This window comes from Catharus ustulatus, chromosome 6 (genome assembly GCF_009819885.2).
Source record: "Catharus ustulatus isolate bCatUst1 chromosome 6, bCatUst1.pri.v2, whole genome shotgun sequence".
Classification (NCBI taxonomy): domain Eukaryota; kingdom Metazoa; phylum Chordata; class Aves; order Passeriformes; family Turdidae; genus Catharus; species Catharus ustulatus.
The window spans coordinates 4,699,096-4,716,638 of record NC_046226.1 but is presented as its reverse complement, the minus strand read 5'-3'; the positions used below and the strand labels follow the sequence as shown (position 1 = coordinate 4,716,638).

The following is a 17,543-nucleotide window of genomic DNA, read 5'->3' as shown; positions in this document are numbered from 1 at the left end:
TGCACTGGCACCACTTGGCCTTGCCCAGCTTTCCTGTTAGTGCCAGCAGTGAGATACATGGAAGAAAAGAATCCAGGTTGATTCTCCTGATTGAGTTTTAATTGGAGTTGACATTTATTGGGTTTGCAGTTGGAGGAAGAAGAAATCTGTTCATTCATAACATGGTTACATTCAAAATAATTCACTGGTCACAAACTTTTTCAAAGTGATGTTGTTTTAAACAAACTTCCCTCTCTGTGGCAGGGGATGCTCTTCTCACTTGCCCTGAATTATTCATGGCTACTCCATTCCAGTGACTGCTGTTCAGTAGGAAGAGAAGGCCCCCTTAAAACAGATGCTACCAGCTGGTGTAGAGCTGAGTCTTGTGATGGAGCAGTGCACTGATTTGTGTGCTGGATGTCCCCAATATTCAATTTGGGAAAGTCATTCGGCAGCAAAATTAACGGTAACTATTTTAGAATTGCCTTTACCTTCTGTGGCATGTCCTGACATACTTAGGATAGCTGATACATCTCCTCACAGGTGCCAGGAGTAGCAGCATAAGGTGCAGCATTCTGCTGTCAGGACAATGATTTTTTTAGTTCATTTTATACAGGCAAAATATACCTTCATATAAATTTTGATGTGACCTAGTCTCTTAATTAGGACGTGCATTTGGTACTTTTTGGATTCCGCAATAAGGCTGTGACAGGAATCTCACCTGTGAAAGAAATCTGATGTATCATTACTTTGTACAACAGAGCTGGCTGCTGCAATAACACACAGATTTCACAAGAGGCTCTTACAAAAAATAGGTGTTGTTATTTTGCAGAAGAAGTGGAGGCTGAGAGCAGTGAAATTCAGTTCTGAAAGTCCTCTAAAAAGGCAGAGCTGGGAATGGGACACGAGTCCCACTCTTTCCCAGCTACGCTACCTGCGTGGAAGAATGAGCCTGCTTACCTCCAAATTTAGTCTCTGAATTCACCTCAGGTGAGAAGTTCTGAAGGACAAGGATAGAGGATTGTACTGAGATGTCTCAGCCCAGAGCAAGGAGGGGAGAGGAATGGATCTTTCTTAACCTGCTGTGGAAGGGCGGCCTGTTCTGCTTGGTTTCGTGTATGCTCCATGGCATACTGATCTGAGTTAAAAATCAGTATTTCCAACTAATAAACCACACAAAGGAATAACAAAAGAGTACTCTCTGATGATTTCTGCCTCTTTCATCAGGCCTCTTTCTTTCAGTCTGCAGATATTTTTGTTGATAACGCAGAAGCCTCTGATTTTGGCAGGTTATGCGGGGTAGAGGAACTTGCAGCGTACAGGGAATGTGCAATTTTAGGCAGGGAAAAAAAACCACAGATAACCAGCTATTTTGGTTCCAGTGCTTAGAAGTGGAATATTTAACCTTGAGAGGACATGGTGCCAATCTGGGTTCAGAGTCAATGGCAAGGGGGAAGTGAAAACCTCTCCAGTCTATTAAGTGCTCTGCATCCTTGGAGAACACTAAATCATCCCTTACACATGCTTTACATTTTAAGTAACTTTTCCAGTAATTGTAAAGGTTAGATAGAAATGGGATTGAAAGCACTGTCATATAATCACAGAGTGACTTGTGTTGGAAGGAACCTTAAAAATCATCTTGTTCCAACCCCTTGCCATGGGAATCAGCTGCTGGGGGGGGAATTGTGCAGCTGCTGAATCCCATCCCCTTGACTCATCCCTGTGGGCTCTGATTTCTGCTGGAGTGCTCCCTGTTTTCCTGCCCCTTTCCCCACACACGAATGACTGAACAGCTTGGGAATCAATCCCAGACCCACCACAAGGTGCAGTGCTGCTCTTGAGAATTGATTTTGGAAAATCTGGCTGCACCATTAACTTGGGAGGTGGCACCTCGTGCATGGCTGAGCCACTCCCTCTTCTCAGCCAGAGCTCTTGGCCAAAATTAATTGGCCAGGGCAGAAGTTGAACCTGTGGAGAGTTGTGAGTTCCTAATCCAGGAGTTAATGGGGTTTAAAATGGCATGAAAAATGCAGCTCTTACCTCTTCCTTCCCTGCCACCCCATCTCCCCTAGAGGAGAAAGGAAACATCCTTTCTTTTCACATATTTGTATTTTATTTATGAAGATGCCCCAGCACTAGAAATATTGATTAATGAATAATTTCCCCAGGTTTTACAGTTCAGAAGGGACTTTCCCCAGTGTTTTAAGTGACCATTTCCTTCCCCAAGCCTAACTCTGGAGTTCTTTCTGATGCCTTTTGTCACTGCTGTCTTTATTGCTGATACAGGCACTTTGACTCTTTAATTTCAACTCATGCAGGGGTTAGCAATATTTCTCTGAAAAAAACTGACCTAACTTGCAACAAATCTGTCTTTTGAAAGTTTTAATATTGGATACATGGTGCTACAACCAAATGAATTGGGTTGGATCCACTTTGGTTGAAATCCAGTAGAAAACACAGTTTCTCTAAAGTTAAACAGGTAAAACTTTTTGCTGTGCTTAGAGCCACAAAGAGAGCAAATCACTAATATAAATGTTATTACCAGTAGTATAGCAAACAAAAAAAATAAAGAACAACTTGTTGATAAGGAATATCTCATTTTCTTTCACCAGTTATGTTGTTCATTTAAAGAGCTGAGCAACGTGTGCCAGCAGGTTACATCTCACTTTGTGTGGAAAAAAAGGAAAAGTTTATTTTGTAGCTTGTTACCATAACTGGAAGATTCACTGATTTGCTTTGTGTGGCAGAGAATGTGTTTAGGAAGTCAAGATTTTAACTCACCTCTCCTATACCTTCTCTGTAGTTCTTCCTAGCAATTTCACCCCCTAAAATCCGCCTACCCCAGTCATTGCCTCCTGTGAGAGATCAGCATTTCTGGTCTCTCCTCACCTGTCCCTGCCCAGCTCAAACACTTTGCACCTGCTGCAGCCCTGCTCCAAATGAGTCCCTGCCTTGGAGGGAGTATAAAACCCTCAGTGTGCAGCAGGGACCTTGTGCTGCCCCTGGCACTGGGCTTGGGGGAGCAAGAGGAAGCTGAATCACGCTCATCATTTTGCTTTGGAGTCAAGGTATGGGCTTCTGGGTTACCCTTTGGTAAAGGGAATTGGTATGTGAGCTAGAGCTTGATGGATAAAGGTTTTTATCTTCTTGTTGGTTATGGGGGTTTTATTGGAAAAAAATATGTGGGAGGAGGAAAGCACAAGTAAAGTTGTTTACTTTTCTGTACTGGCCAAATAGATGCTTAAAACAAAGCATCAAAAAAGGGAGATTAAACGAAGCTCTTCTAATTTGGATGTTGTTATTTAAGAAGTCGCTCTCCTTCGCAGAGGGAGTATTAGGGGAAGGTGACCTCTGCAGCTGAAAACACTGGAGGAGAATCTGTAATAGATGGAAAACTACTAAAGGGTGCCGTAGGCCTTGTTTTTACAGCTCCTCACAATCCAAGAGCAGCAGCAGCTCCTCGGGTCAGGCACCGGAGGAGGAGTTGGGTGCGGGGAGCCCAGCGCTTGGATGCTCAAACTTCCCTTTGGGAGAAGGAGCGAACGCGGCTGCGGGCGGCCCCTCCCGGGGGCTGCGGGTGTCGGGGAGCCCGGAACCCACCGGGAACAGGCTGGGGCTGGCTGTCGGGAGGAGCGGAGCGGCCCCGACACCGCCCGCCTGTGGGCGGCCCCTCCGCTCCGCCCGTGCGGCCGCGGGGCTGGGGCAGCGCCGAGCGCGGGCGGTGACAGCAGCAGCCAGGTGAGGCCGGGACACACACACACACCACACACACGTACACAGCAGGGCATGGCACCCCCCGTGCCGCCTGTGCCCCGCTGTTACGCGTTTCGGATCGATTTGCGGGGGTTTTGTTTTTTCCGCCGATGATGCTCGGCTGCCCGCGGGGCAGCGCATCCTCGGCGCGGCTCTTTGTTCCCGGAGAGCGGCTGGTCCTGCAGCCCGGGGGATGGGGAAGGGACAGCGGGGAGAGCCCGGGGGGATGCGGGTCTCTGCGGGGGAAAGGCTTTGGGGGTGGCTGGGTGTGTGGCTTGGGGGTGACCGCCGCTGTCCCTCTGTCCTGCTGCGGGCCTGGGCAGCGGGAGTGCCCGGGAGGTTGTTCGCACTTGATCCCCTGCTCGGTGGGGAGAAAAAAAGCACTTCTGGAGTGTAAAGTCACCTGTAAATATGACTAAGGAGGACGGGGATGTGGATCTGTGCCCGGCAGGCAGGCGTGCTGGGTGTAATCAAGCCTTGAGCCAGCACTAATCCCAGTCCCTGGACCCCACTGCCCGAGCCAGAAGGGCCTGTTAAGGTGCATTTAATCTGCTCTTAAACCTTCACCTGCAGGGACCCCCGATCCCCCAGCTCCCGTGCGTGGTGCTGCTGTCAGCGCTGGAATTGTGATGCTGGAATTGTGGAGCGTTTGTCTCCGCTCGCAATCCGAGCGCTGTCCCTCTGCTCCCAGGCAGGCTGGGCAGCAGCGCTGCTGTCCTTGTGCCTGGAAACTGCTGCACCCTTTGGCCTCATTCAACACCCCCTCCTCCCCATCCTAATCCCTCAGGAATGTGGCAGACCTTAGATTTCTGTGGTGCTGGAGACCTGGCACGGGTCAGAAGGCACGGAGAACTATGCGGCTTTTACTTGCAAATGCGAGTAGGGATTTCCATAGGTGGTCCGTGTGCTGTTCTGAACAAAGCAAACGATCGCGTGGTGGTTGGGGGAATAATGCCTAAAACATGTCATGTCTCTGGCTCCTCAAAGGGCTCCAGCTGGAATGCTGGGGCTGGAAGTGGAGGTGATGTATTATGTATTAAGGTGCCTCAGTGGGACTGGTGGGAAGCTGGCCTTACAGAATATTAAAATCTCGTTTGTTTGCTTTTAAGGATGCATCCTCAAGGGTAGGCGAGGATGTGCCCCTCTGGCGTGTGCTTGTCTCGACATAATTTTTCTCACCTGACTTTGTGTTGGTGGCTGGCACAGAGCGGTGTCACTGCTGGGATTTCACGGAGCTCTTGGAAGGGGTTGAACTGCTCGAGGTCTGCTTCCCCACAGTGTGTGCTGGAAGGGCATCAGTTCCCCAGTTCACTGGTTGAACTGGGCAAGAACATAAAGCAGGATGAGATGAAGGCGTTTTTTCTCGGCTTGTGCACAAAAGTAGGAGTTGGAGCTCTGCAGTGTATTATCTGCTGCCTTTTGTATTCAGCACAAGTAATGAGGCTTGGATGGCATACATTAGCACCCTGTAACAGAGCACTTGACGGCTGGCAGTTGTTTGACTTGTATGTTTTGGCTAGATCTTCACATTAAAAGATTTGCAGATGGTTTTTTGTGCGGTTCCCTTATGAATTGTCAGGTGAATAGCAGAGCTGAGCACACCCAGGACTGTTCTGCCAGCCCAGGCTGACACCGAGCTTTGTGCTTGGAGGTGTGAGAAGCTCTTTGCAAAGGCAAATTTGTCCGGGGCTGACCTGTTCATCTCCTGCTCTCCGCTTTATGATGCGTGCAGAGTGTGTGTGCCCTCCCTGTGTCAGAGGGATTGTTAGAGCAGATTTATTAATTCAAACCAGTTTGAGATTTGGTACTTTTTTCCTTGCTGTTTCAACAATTTGGGTAGAAACATAACCATAATTTGCCAAAGACAGAAAATAAAAGCTAATTTTTAATTTTTTTTTTTTTTGCGGTTGGGAAGGGGTTTGCTTTCTGTAAGTAAACTGGCTGAGTGAAACTCTTAAAAAAAACTCTGAGGAAGTAGCTGGGACAGAGGGGGAGCTTAATCCTTTGCAGCCACAAACCACTGGTCCATGCAGGAAGCAGCTATTGAAGGAGGGACATCTGCTCTACTCTGTGCTGGTCCCCTTCGAGCCTGCCCTGCTGGAGTGACCACAACAGGCTGGGGCTCCTTCTGAGCTGCCTTTTGTTGGGCTCCTCAAGAGCTGATCTCAAACGAGACTCCAGAATTCAGAGGGGGTTAATGGTTTAATAACTACTGCGAGTGCTAATTGTATGGAGCAGGCAAGCAGTCTGGCTCAGAAGGATCCAACTGAGTCTGAGACTGCTTCAGCTGGTGACCAATTTATATTTATTGTCCCTCAGCTTCCTGACTTCCCCACTGAGGTAGATGGTTCTTATTCTTGAGATGCCCAGTTCTGGCCCCTGTTTTCAGCCTAGCAGTCCTTTGTGTAATTTTCCAGCCTGCCAGGTGTTAAAGGAAAAGTTATTATTTTCCATGCTGAAGATAAAGCTCCCTGGCTGCCTGCAGTCGTGCTGCCTTTGCGGCTGGAGGAGCTGCACCTCCTGGGATTTGTTGTCATTAAGTGCAGGCGAAGTAGCTGGCACTGTCTCTTGCCCTCAGTGTGTGCTTCCTATTGGAAGCAAGGATTAGTTTTCCACTGAGAGCCTGGCCAGTGCTTGGCAGCTGCCTCCAGGGCTTCAGCTCTGAGGATGCCAGGTGAAATCTGGGGACAAGGAGTTCCTGCTGCATGAAATATTGAGTTACTACCTTGGAGCTGGTAACAGAAAAGCTCAGGCTTACTCCAGAGGAGGTGCTTGGTCAGGGCAGTGTGCTCCAGCCTGGCTGGGGCTGGAGAGCAGGCTGGCTATAAAAATAGCCAGATGGGAGGATAAATGTGTAACTCTGTGCAGCTTGAGGAGCAGACTGCTCTGCAGCCAGGTTACCTGCAGCTTCTGCATTCAGTGGAAGTGCTTCAGCAAGGTGTCAAGCTCTGCTTAAGGAGATAGCCAGGTCACTGCTGTTCATACACTCTCTAATCCAGCCTCTTCCTAAAGCTAAGTAGATCTTAAGCCCTGACTAATCTTCTTTGAAGTGTGAACCTGTGCCATTATCCTGCAGCAAACTCCGTGCCACTATCTCCTGCTTTCACTGAGTGTGAAGGTCTAGGTTAGCTCACATCTGCCTGTTGTGGATTTCCTGAGCAAATAACTCTCCAATACGATTTTTACTCTATAGAAACGTGGGATTGTGACCAGCAGGGCTTTTCAGACTGGTAGAAACAATAAGAAGCTGCCTGAATGACCCCAGGAACTCTTTTTGTCAGGCTGGTATTGAGTGCCCAGGTTATCTACCACCCAGAAGGAAGAAAGGTTCTAGTAGAGATGTAGTAAGCTTGTTGGGAGGAGATGAGTATTTTATTATTCTGCTAACCATGCTCTGAATGTCTTGGGCTATTTGAGAGCCTAGAGCTGGAAAGCTACAAAATATCTGTACAGATGTGTATATACATATGTATAATGGATGTGACTGCAAGAGAAGTGTGCTTCCCAAGTGCAGCTGGAGTTCTGTTTGTGTTTAAGCACTGCTAAAAGCATTTGTGCCACCTAAATGCTCCTGACTCCTTGAGAAGCTGGATTTAAAGCCAAACTATTTTTTAAAATAGTAAATAACCAACTTCTTGATGTTTCAATATGCCTGCTCTTAACATTGCTAAAGGGTGTTGAGGTGAACATGATTTATCTTCAGCTGCATGGTAAGGCAGATGCATGTGGTTAGGCACTAACAATTTAACTTGCATAATGTATTCTTAGTGTTTTTTAATTACAAAAGTGCATAAAGAATTAGCCTGGAAGAAGAGCTAAATGTTGTCAATTTTCAGCTATTTTTTGAGGGGAGAGGGGAGTTGAGAAAATAGATGGGTGGCCACCCATCCTTCAGATATAAAAGATGCTAAAAAATATTTTGGTGGCTTCTGCTTGTCCCTGAGCACCTGGTGCATGTGTGTGACCTGTGATGGGGAATTATTCTAGCAGCTCAAAGTGCTGGGATGAGGCTTCAGGGAGAATGGAAAAAGTGACTCAGTGTGCCCTGAAGGCTCAGCCAGATGCTGGAGCCTGCAGTGGTTGGTTCTGTGCTGTGTGACTCTGCTCTGTGGGTACAAATGCAAGTGATACTTCTGGATGTGTTGTTTGGGTGGGGGAATGAGGAGTGTGGCAAGTGTAGGGATTTATCCTGGTGCCCATGGGCAGTGAGGGTGCCTGTTGCTGCTCTTTGGAAGACTAAGGGATGGTTTTGACAGCCCCAACCACTTTCCTTGCTGGTATTTGTTATTCCTGCAGCCCAAAGGGAAGAGTAGTTCACTTGGGAATGATAAAATCTCACCTCATTCCACCCTCTGCCATGGCAGGGACACCTTCCACTATCCCAGGCTGCTCCAACCCCATCCAGCCTGGCCTTGGACACTTCCAGGGATCCAGGGGCAGCCCCAGCTTCTCTGGGCACCCTGTGCCAGCACCTAACCACCCTCAGTCAAGAATTTATTCCTAATCTAAACCTACTCTTTGTCAGTGAAAGCCATTCCTCCTTGCTGTCACTCTATTCCCTTGTCCAAAGTTCCTCTCCAGCTCTCCTGGAGCTGCTTTAGGCAGCAATGTGTCCCTGGAACCTTCCCTTCTCCAACTTCAGCTTTCTCAGCCTGTGTCTGTGACAGAGGTGCTCCTGTGATCTCCTTGTGGCTGTTCTTTGGACTCATCTGAACAGCTCAAGGTCTGTCTCATGTTGGGGGCCCCACAGCTGGAGGGACACAGGAGAGAAGGAGCTTTGATGGGAGCCCTTGCCATAGGGCTTGGCTGTGCCCTGGGCAGCTGCCTCCTGGAGCTGGGAGGAGGAGGAACCACCCAGATGTGCTGTGTGGCAGAGGGATGTTTGTTGTGTGCCCAGTGAGTCCCATTAGATGGGATGTCCTGCCCTGGGGTGGTGGAGCAAGCCCAGAATTGAGACACGTGCCCAAGGGAGGTGGCTGGGAGCTGGAGCTGTGTGCCTGGAGGCAGCAGAGCTTGCCAAGGGCAGGATCCAGCTGGCTGGATCACTGCTGGGCTCCAGGTTCAGTGTTCTCTTGGAAGCTGTGGGCTCACACAGTGATTTCTGGGCATGAAACCCTCTGGAAGTGCCTCCATGGTGCAGTGCAGCACGGGCACTGTGCTAGTGCAGCAGTGCTGCTATCTGGGCTGTCACCCCCTCTGTGGGGCCAAGGAGCTCATCCAGGACATGGGACAGCCCCAAAGCCTCCTGGTGTGCCTCTGGTCCTGTGATGTCCCCCCACAGACCCATCTTGTTCTCAGTGCAGGTTCCTTGGTCTCCCCCTATGCCAATGCACAGAGCAGAGCTGGCCAGAACAAACTGGAGGCTTCATGGCCCTGACAAGAATAATTTTTGGTCTTGATTCATGACAAACAGTTTGATCCACACCATTGCAGGTCTGATGCCTGCTGGGTAGAGCTTAGCACTGCTGCTGGGGTGAGAGCTGGGCAAGGTCTGTCCTGGGCTGCAGCTCATTTGGTTTTTTGGCATCTTCAGGTAGGGCAGGCTGAGAACAGTGAAACAGGTGGGGGAATTCATTGCATGGAATGTGTAGGGGGGGGTCTGCTCACAGCTGGCCATAGATTGGTCTCCCAGTTTCTGAAGGTCTGTGGTTGGTTATGGGTATGTGTCACCTGGGTTCCTTTTTCCCCTTCTAGGTCTCTGGATTGGTCAGCCTTGCAGGCTTCTGGACACATCTCCTCTCAGCCATGAGGAGATCAAAGGGATTTTATATCTGTGTGGTCACCTGCAGCATCCTGCTCTTGTCCTCCAGCCTGCCATGCCTCGCTCAGCCTCTGCAGGAGAGGGATGTGACAAAGGTCCAGCATGGCCCCTGGGCAGGGAATGGGCTGGAAGATGAAAGGACAGGCATGGTGCACTCAGAAAACAACCTGGGCCCTTCTGAGCAGCCAGTTTCTGCAGAGCCATGTGCAGTGTCAGCAGAGCCATCTGGGACAGCTCTGGATGAAGCTTTCACTGCAGAAGCAGCTCTCCCTGCCAGCCAGGGCCTGGGGGCTCACCCCTCTGCTGGGACACTGCCTGCTGTGCTGGAGGAGGAGCTGGCTCCCACTGAGTCCCAGCTGGATGAGGATGAAGCACTCAGGGCCATGCTGACCACAGCTGTGACCACGCTGAGCCCCGCAGTCCAGGAGGAGTCTGGTGGCACCACTGGTGAGGCCACAACAGAGGCTGGTGTGGCAGAGGAGCCCAGCTCTGGCAGCCCCTCAGCAAACCCCCTGTCTGGGAGCACTGTGGAGCAGGAGGAAGCAGAGGGCAGCTCCCAGCCCTCAGCTGTGCCCCAGCGCACGCTGACCCCCAGCTCTCCCAGCTGGGAAGCAGCAAGGGACCACCCTGTCACCCCAGCTCCCCAGGCTGCAGGGGTGACCCCTGAGCTGGACATGCTGACAGCCCACACAGGGAGCCCTCTGAAATCCCTGGCTCCACCAACCTCTGTGGCTACCAAACATCCCCTTGTGGCTACTGAGACCTTCCTTCCCCCAGCAGCAGGGACAGGTGTGACACAGCAGGAGCTGCCCACCACGGCTGGCACTGTCACCATCCCCGCTATGGACACTGTGCCACCTGACTGGGATGACACAAAGCTGGGGGACATCAGCCAAGGGGGAAGCATGCCTCATGAGAAGGTGACAGAGGAGCTGGGGACAACAGAACCATCCCAGAGCACCCAGCAAGGTGTGGAGGAGGAGGAGGATGCCACCAGAGCAGTGCCCTCCCCAGTGTCCCCTCCACCAGCACCTGAGCTTGCCAAGGAGAACTGCACGGTGCCAGTGCAAGGGGAGGAGCTGCCAGCAACTTCCACAGGCAGCAGTGATGCTTTCCACACTGGGAACCTGTCAGATGCAGACACAGCTGATCTTGGCTCGCTGGAAAACATAAGTGCAGTCACAGCAGAGGAGGAGAAAAGCGTCCCTCCATCACAGCCAGAGGCTGCTGTGGTGACAGATACCCAGCCTGAGCTCTCTCCTGCTCTGGAGAGTTCATGGAAAGGTAAAACTTGTTTGTTATAGACACTTGCCTCTCATTTCTGGGATTTAAAGTGAGCTGTACCAGCAGTCTGTGAGCCACTGATGTCCTGAATGTCTTTAACAACGGTGCTCAGGTCCAGAGGTCTGTGCTGGCCCTGGTAACAAACTCCTGGTGGTGTCTCCTCACCCCACAGTGAAGCTGTGGCCAGGCTGTCACTGTCCAATGCTTGTCCCAGCTCTCCCTGCAGGCAGAACTCCTGGCCAGCCTGCCACAGGCTGGTGGTGGCACCTAGCCCTGCATGTCCCTCCAAAGGTGGCACCTTCAGTGTTCCTGCTTAGTGCTTAAAATATAAAGGAAATGCTAAAAAAAAGGCTGGTCAGGTGTTGGGCAGTGACATGTTTCTAGGTGTTTAATTGCTGGCTATCTTTAGTTTTTCCTCTTTGGCTGCAGATGTAAAAGGGTGATTTTTCTTCACTGCATCCAAAAGACCTAATTTTTGCTGTAAAAGAAGGGAAGCTAATTGCAGGCTGGTGCTGAAACCTGACTGATGAATTTCTAGATTAATTTATAAGCACTTGACTTGTCAGCAGGTTCCCTCTCTGCTGTTTCCCAGATGTTGGGGAAACAACACTGTGAGACTTGTGCAACAAAAATAAACCCTTCAGCACAGCTGAGGCTTCAGTGGGAGCTGGTGACTGCAGGCTGGACCTGCTGCTGGCACTGTGCCTCTGGAATTGTTAATGCATGGGATTCTATTCCTCTTGTATTGCTTCAGATGTGTGCTCTGCTGTCCTGTGAGCCTGCCCTGACACGTGTTCTTGCTGTAGGTGTTACCCAGGAGGTGACAACAGCTGCCCAGGAGGCTGATGTTGCTGTGGCAGAGGTACCTGGTGCCACACAGGGAGCAGGGGCTGCCAGCTTTCCCCAGGAGAACAGTGGGGAGGACACCCAGGTGCTGACAGCTCCCAGTGCCACCCAGGTGCTGCTGACAGCTGCTGCTTCCTCTGCAGTGAGCCCTGTGGATGCAGAAGGTAAGGTTCTGCCTCAAGGACTCCTTTCTGAAACCAGTGTCAGTGCCTGGGCACTCCAGTCTCAATGCAACACCCTCTTTTAGGTGACTTTTTATTTATTTTTTTGCTAACTTATTGCCTTCTGTCTCTAAACCTGGGCTGCTTATGCTTTCTGCCCCTGCCATGAGGTCCACCACGTTGGAGTTTGCCAGAATATGGATTTTTGCCCCAAATTAGTAGAGAGAAGTTAAAAAAAAATACCCCAAACCCTCCAAGCCCCCTATCTGTCCTTGCTGGCAATCTGCCTTTAGCTTTAGACACTTAAACTATTTTTTATTTATGGAGGGAGAGTTCTTGCTCTTGGAACCCAAGGCAGTCCCAAGTTGCTGATGCTCAGTCCTGAGGATGAAAATGTTTGTTTTGCAGGATTACATGGTAAGCAGTGGTGGGGGAAGGACACCTTCCTGCTAGAGCCTGGCAAGCCCTTGGGTGTGGGAGCCTGCAGTGATTTTCATTTCCCTGAGGAGTGGAGGGTTTTTCTCAGGCTGATGTAGCTCATACAGCAATGCTTTCAGCAGGCAGGTTCATGTAGCTGCTGCCTGCTGGGTTGGTGTCACCTTGGCAGGTACATGCCTGTCTTCTGGCAGGAGTGTAGCAAGGGTTCCCTCAGACATTGAGCTGGAGTGTATTTCTGCAGTAGTGGGGACCATTGTAATGAAAATGCTGCTGGGCAGCTTTTCTGGTAATTCTTGTATTGCAGGGCATCAAAAGGAAAATCTGTTTGCATTGTATCTCTAAATTTAGGGTCTGTTTGTAAGGGGGAGAAGGTTCTTCTGGCAGTTTCCACTAATTGAATTTACTTCTGGGATTTAATTATGAATTCACCCAACTTTTATCTTTGTGATGAGCTATTAGATCTGTCACTTGGCTCAGTTTTCAGCTGGTGTCTGGGTGCTCTGATCTTGCAAGGGTGTGGTGATGAGTAGTCCTTAAAGCAATGGAATTAAAACCTTTAAGGGTTCCCCTTTATTAAGGGAAATCTCCTTTACTGGGTGCCTTGAGGAGAAGTTTCATTACAACAGTCTCAAAGGAAGTAACTTTTGAGTAACTTTCTTTGAGTTAAATTTTTGTTAAGGAGTTTCTTGGGGTTTTTAAGAAGTGCTGTTAAGCTGAATGGTTGCTGTTCCCTGTCTCCTGCAGATCTCACAGATGGGATCCTGCTCACCAGTGAGAAGGCTGTCCCAGCCCCTGGTGGGATGTCTCCTAGCCCAGCTGGACAGACAGAGGAGCCATCCAGCAGAACTGTGGTGCTGGTGACTCCAGCCTCAGTGGCCTCCTCTGTCAGGAGAACAGCCCTTCCCTCGGAGAGGAGGAGCAGCACGGCCGTGACCTACGGGCTGGAGCGCCTGGAGTCAGAAGGTACCTCAGAGCCCCAGGGGCAGGGGGCCTCCTGTGCAGAGCCCCAGCTGCCCTGACAGCCCCCAGCTTGGTCTCACCTGTGTGCACACCTTACTGTTCCCAATAAAGCTGTTGGACAGCCTGGCCTCTCCCAGGAGGCACAGGAAGCAAGCAGTGAGCAGTGTCCTGGAGGGTGCCTGAAATTCCAGTGGCTGGGGTGGGTGGGTGGGTTTTTCCTGATTGGGGTGGGTTTTTCCTGGATGGGGAACAGCAGTGGTGCTGCTGTGGCAGCAGGGTCTGGCTCTGCACACCTGTAATGTGCTGTGTGCATCTACTGCAGAGCTCTGAGGTAAAGCAGACCCTGCAGCTCTGCTCTGCCTTCTATTCACTCACCCACTATTTTCCTGCAGAGAGCTGCTTCTTGTTCTTTTTTTTTCTTACTTGAACTCTTCTCTGCTTGCTCATCCATCCAGTTCTGTGCTCCAGTGTCTGGGCTGATACCACCTGGCAGGAATTAATCTTTCTGCCTGTTTTTGCTCCCCTTCCTTTATCTTGACCTTCTCTTGCCTTAGTATTTTACTGCAAAGGTTGGCAGCTCTCCAGGGGTGGCATTGCCAGATGGTATTTCTCCTCTGAGGAGAGGTAGGGTGCTGTAGACAACAGCTCATCAGAATCTTTTCTCTGCAGGAAGCAATAACTCTCACTCCTGTTCAATTTAGAGGGCAGCAGAACTTGGGAGTCTTCCCCACTGCATGTGCCTGGCTTGCTGCTGGCTTTGAAGCCTTCCCTGAGCTCCCTGGGACTCCTGCTGCAGCATTCTCCCCTTGCCAGGATGGATCTTGGATGTCTCTGGCAAAGCAGGGCTGTGGTGCTAATGGGAGAGTGGCAGCAGGGGAAGGAAAGGTCGTGTGTGCAGGGAAAACCTCTTATTTCAGGCTGGGAAAGAAGGTCTGTGCTTAGCAAGAGCAGTGTGATTCAGGAGGCTAAAGTGTTTTATAGCCCTCTGGGATCTCCTTTAGAAGCCTGGGTTTCTGCATGGGAAGATAAGAGGGATTTCAGTTTCAGCTGAGCTTTGGTCTCTCTCAATTTAATGAGACCTTCTGCACAGGCATTTAAAAAAAGACCTTTCTGCTCCAGTACAGGAGTGATGCAACTTTCTTGGATTCTTACTGCACTGTTTTCTCTGTTCTGGGCTCCTCTAAAGGCAAATGTGGGCTGTAGCTGGGACCAGGTGCCCTCAGTGATGAGGCCTCAGGTGGAAATTTGGGTTTCTTGGCTCTGCAGGTGCCTGTTCTCCAAGGGACATGATGTGGATGTGTGTGGATTTGAAACTGGCACAGCTTTTATGGTCTGAATCTCCTCAGCTCAGCCTAGACGTTTGTGCAGGGAGCCAGAAGTTTCCCTGGTGCTGAAGATCACAAATCCACATCTTGTGAAGTGGGACAATTACCATTTGGGGAAAGGTTTTCTGCCTGGGGATGGTACTGCCCCAGTTAAGCACAAAGGAAAGTTTTTGAGCTACTATTCTGTTCTCTTAACATCTTTTTCTGCTTAATGGCAACTGGAGGGGTATCACATCCTCCTGGTGGGTGGCATTTGGAAGCTTAGCTCTCAAAATTACAGTTCTTGGTGTTTACCTTCAGAATATCTGGGTGCTGCCAGATCTAAGATGCTTGGGGGTGCTTTCCTTTAAAGCTCCAGCCCAGGATACTCAGATTTTTGGGGGATGATGTTGCAGGCACGTGATTGGATCCCTAATGAGGCATCTTGAGGATCCCTGTTGGAAGAAGTGCAAGGAGCTGAGTGAGCTCTGCTGCCTTCAGTGGGGTTCTGCTGCCTTGCCTCTCTGAAGGCCTGGCTCATCATTAAATATGGACCCCTGCTGCTCAGCTCCCTCTGTTTCTTGGGGACCATCTGTGCCAAACTGCCTGTGGTTAATTGCATCTCTGTATTCACCTGCTTGGCTTGGATGCAGAGTTGTTTTAAAAAAATTAAATTGCACAGACAAAATGAAAATATGTCTGGATGAGCTTATCCTCCTCTCTGGTGGGCTCTGGAGAGATGAGCTGGGTGACAAATATCTTCCTGCCTTGACTCTGTGGTGAGTTTGGTTCCACTTGCCCTTCCTAGTCAGAGAAATCCTATAAAGGGATTATAGGATATGGGGACAGGACACAGCAGAGGATAAGGCTTGCTTGTCTGGGGGAATTGATTATGCATTTTGTCTCTGTGACTAGAATTTGTATGTCTCTCTAGCAAGCTGAGCACTGCAGCTTTGGGGTACAAAGGTTACTGAGGACAACTGTGAGCCTCCCAACACCTTTCAAAAAGTGACTTTGGAAAAGGAGCCACATTCCTTTTTGACTTGAGTCCTGTGCTGTTGGCAGAGCTGACTGCACACCCCACAGGGCAGCATTTGGCAGGTGGGGCTCTCTGAAGGGGCAGGACTTGTGCCATGCTCCCTCTTCTGCACAATCCTGCTGGGTAGAGCTCACCAGACCCTGGTCCTGTGGGTGAGGGTGAGTCTGTCTGGCCCTGCAGAGTCAGGATTTGGTTCCTGGACAGCAGAGAATTGTGGCATCACAGAATGGGTTGGGATGGAAGTGACTTCAAAAATCCTCTCACCCCAACCCCCTGCCATGGGCTGGGACATCTTCCACTCTCCAGGCTGCTCCAAACCACATCCAGCCTGGCCTGGAACTCTTCCAGGGATCCAGGGGCAGCCCCAGCTTCTCTGGGCACCCTGTGCCAGGGGCTCAGCCCCCTCCCAGGGAAGAATTCCTTTTTGCAGTCTGATCCCCCTGCTGCTCCCAGGGGTCAGGAGGGTGCTCAGAGCTGTGATTGCAGCAGGAGCTGCTGTGCCTGTTGTGGTGTCAGGAACAGCCAAGAGCTCTGAAAATGGGCAGCTTAAAATCAGTTCCTCCAGAGGGGGAGGCCTTAACCAAAGCAGCTCTTGTGTGGAGTGCTCCCAATTAATTAGGATGGCTCTCAGCTGGCAGAATTTGGAGTTTCATGTGCATTTGCAGCCTGCTGTGAGCTATTTTGTGTACCCTAGAACAGCTTAGGTTGGAAGAGACATTCAGGATTGAGTCCAGCCTTTGACCAAGCACCTCTGTATCAACCAGACCATGTCATGGTGATTCCACCACCTCCCTGGGCAGCCCCTTCCAATGTTTAAACCCCTTTTCTGTGAAGAAATTCTTCCTGAATACTTCAGAACTTGTAGCCATTTACATAACATGCTTCAACTCCCCATTTTTCTTCTGAGCTGTGTCACAGTGCAAGGTACCTTTTTTTTTTTTTTGGGTGTGAAATTCCCAGAAATTAAGGCTCTAAAGGGGATTGCTATTTGGACCTTAACTGTATGAATTAAGATCTGCCTCATTAAATCTCTACAACCCTGTTAAAAATTTAAATTAGGATGCAGAGGTGTAAATAAAACAGGCATTTAACCCAGCATGGTTAACTAGCCAAATATTGTAATTCCTCACCAGCTCTTTGGATATCAACTAAATTGGCAAGGAACAGAAGACTTAAAACAAAGCACATGCAGAATGAATTATTAAATGGTTTTGGTGTACACACTTTTCTCTTGCTTCTTGTTTATTGCTACCACTGAAATGGGAACTGCTCTGTGTTGACCTCTATCTTCTTCCCAGCAGGTGCTGGCTCATCCCTCATTCTCATTTGTAGCAGAAAATGGTAAAAAAAGTGACAATTTTTTTATATCACACTGAACTTTTCTTTTTTTGCTCCCCTCTCTTCTGAAAGTGTTTCATACAGACAGCCACAGTTTTTCTGTACAACCTCAGCCAGGGCAAAAATTCCTTCCTAATCTCCAATCTAACCCTGCCCTCTGTCAGGTTGAAGCCATCTCTTGTCCTCTCATGGACTGCTCCAAATTCCCTCTCCAGCCCTCTTGGGTCCCCTTTAGGCACTGGGAGAATCCCCAAGGTCTCTCTGGAGCCTTCCCTTCTCCAGCTGAGCACCCCTAGCTCTGTTCTTTGTGATGACATTTCTTAGTCTGACCCACCTTGGTTCCTGTCCTGACCAGGCTTTGTTTGAATTTTGAACTGAATTAGAATTCTCGTTTTCCAAAAAATAAGAGTTCACTTAAATATCACTTTAATGTTGCAGCTTTCCCATGCTTATCTCCAAGCTTGAATGAAAACAACAGCTAAACCCCCACAGTTGCCATTATTAAAATGTAATTGGGCTGTGTGAGTGAAAGTTTTTAATGAGTTTCTGTTTGTTTGAGTCTGGGGATTAAGCAGTTTACCCTCATGGCTCAAGGGATGTGAGTTCAGATAAGCAGGGCTGTGGCAGCAAGGCTCTGCAAGGAGCATTTTCTGCAGGTGCTGCTCATGGGGCTTTTCTGG

General features: G+C 49.7%; 1 protein-coding gene across 2 annotated transcripts in view; it reads left to right on the top strand.

Moving 5' to 3' along the window:
* The first annotated feature begins 3,459 nt into the window (after positions 1-3,459).
* The window catches only part of ARMH4 (armadillo like helical domain containing 4), a 53,837-nt gene continuing 39,753 nt past the window's right edge, over positions 3,460-17,543 (top strand). Inside the window, exons 1-4 of one of the 2 annotated variants that reach the window (XM_033062513.2) lie at positions 3,460-3,717; positions 9,427-10,777; positions 11,584-11,787; positions 12,967-13,185. In XM_033062513.2, the coding sequence (XP_032918404.1) occupies positions 3,490-3,717; positions 9,427-10,777; positions 11,584-11,787; positions 12,967-13,185 (2,002 nt within the window). In that variant the 5' untranslated portion in view covers positions 3,460-3,489. The remainder of the gene's footprint in view (positions 3,718-9,426; positions 10,778-11,583; positions 11,788-12,966; positions 13,186-17,543) is intronic. The other variant, XM_033062512.1, reaches the window with a different exon arrangement.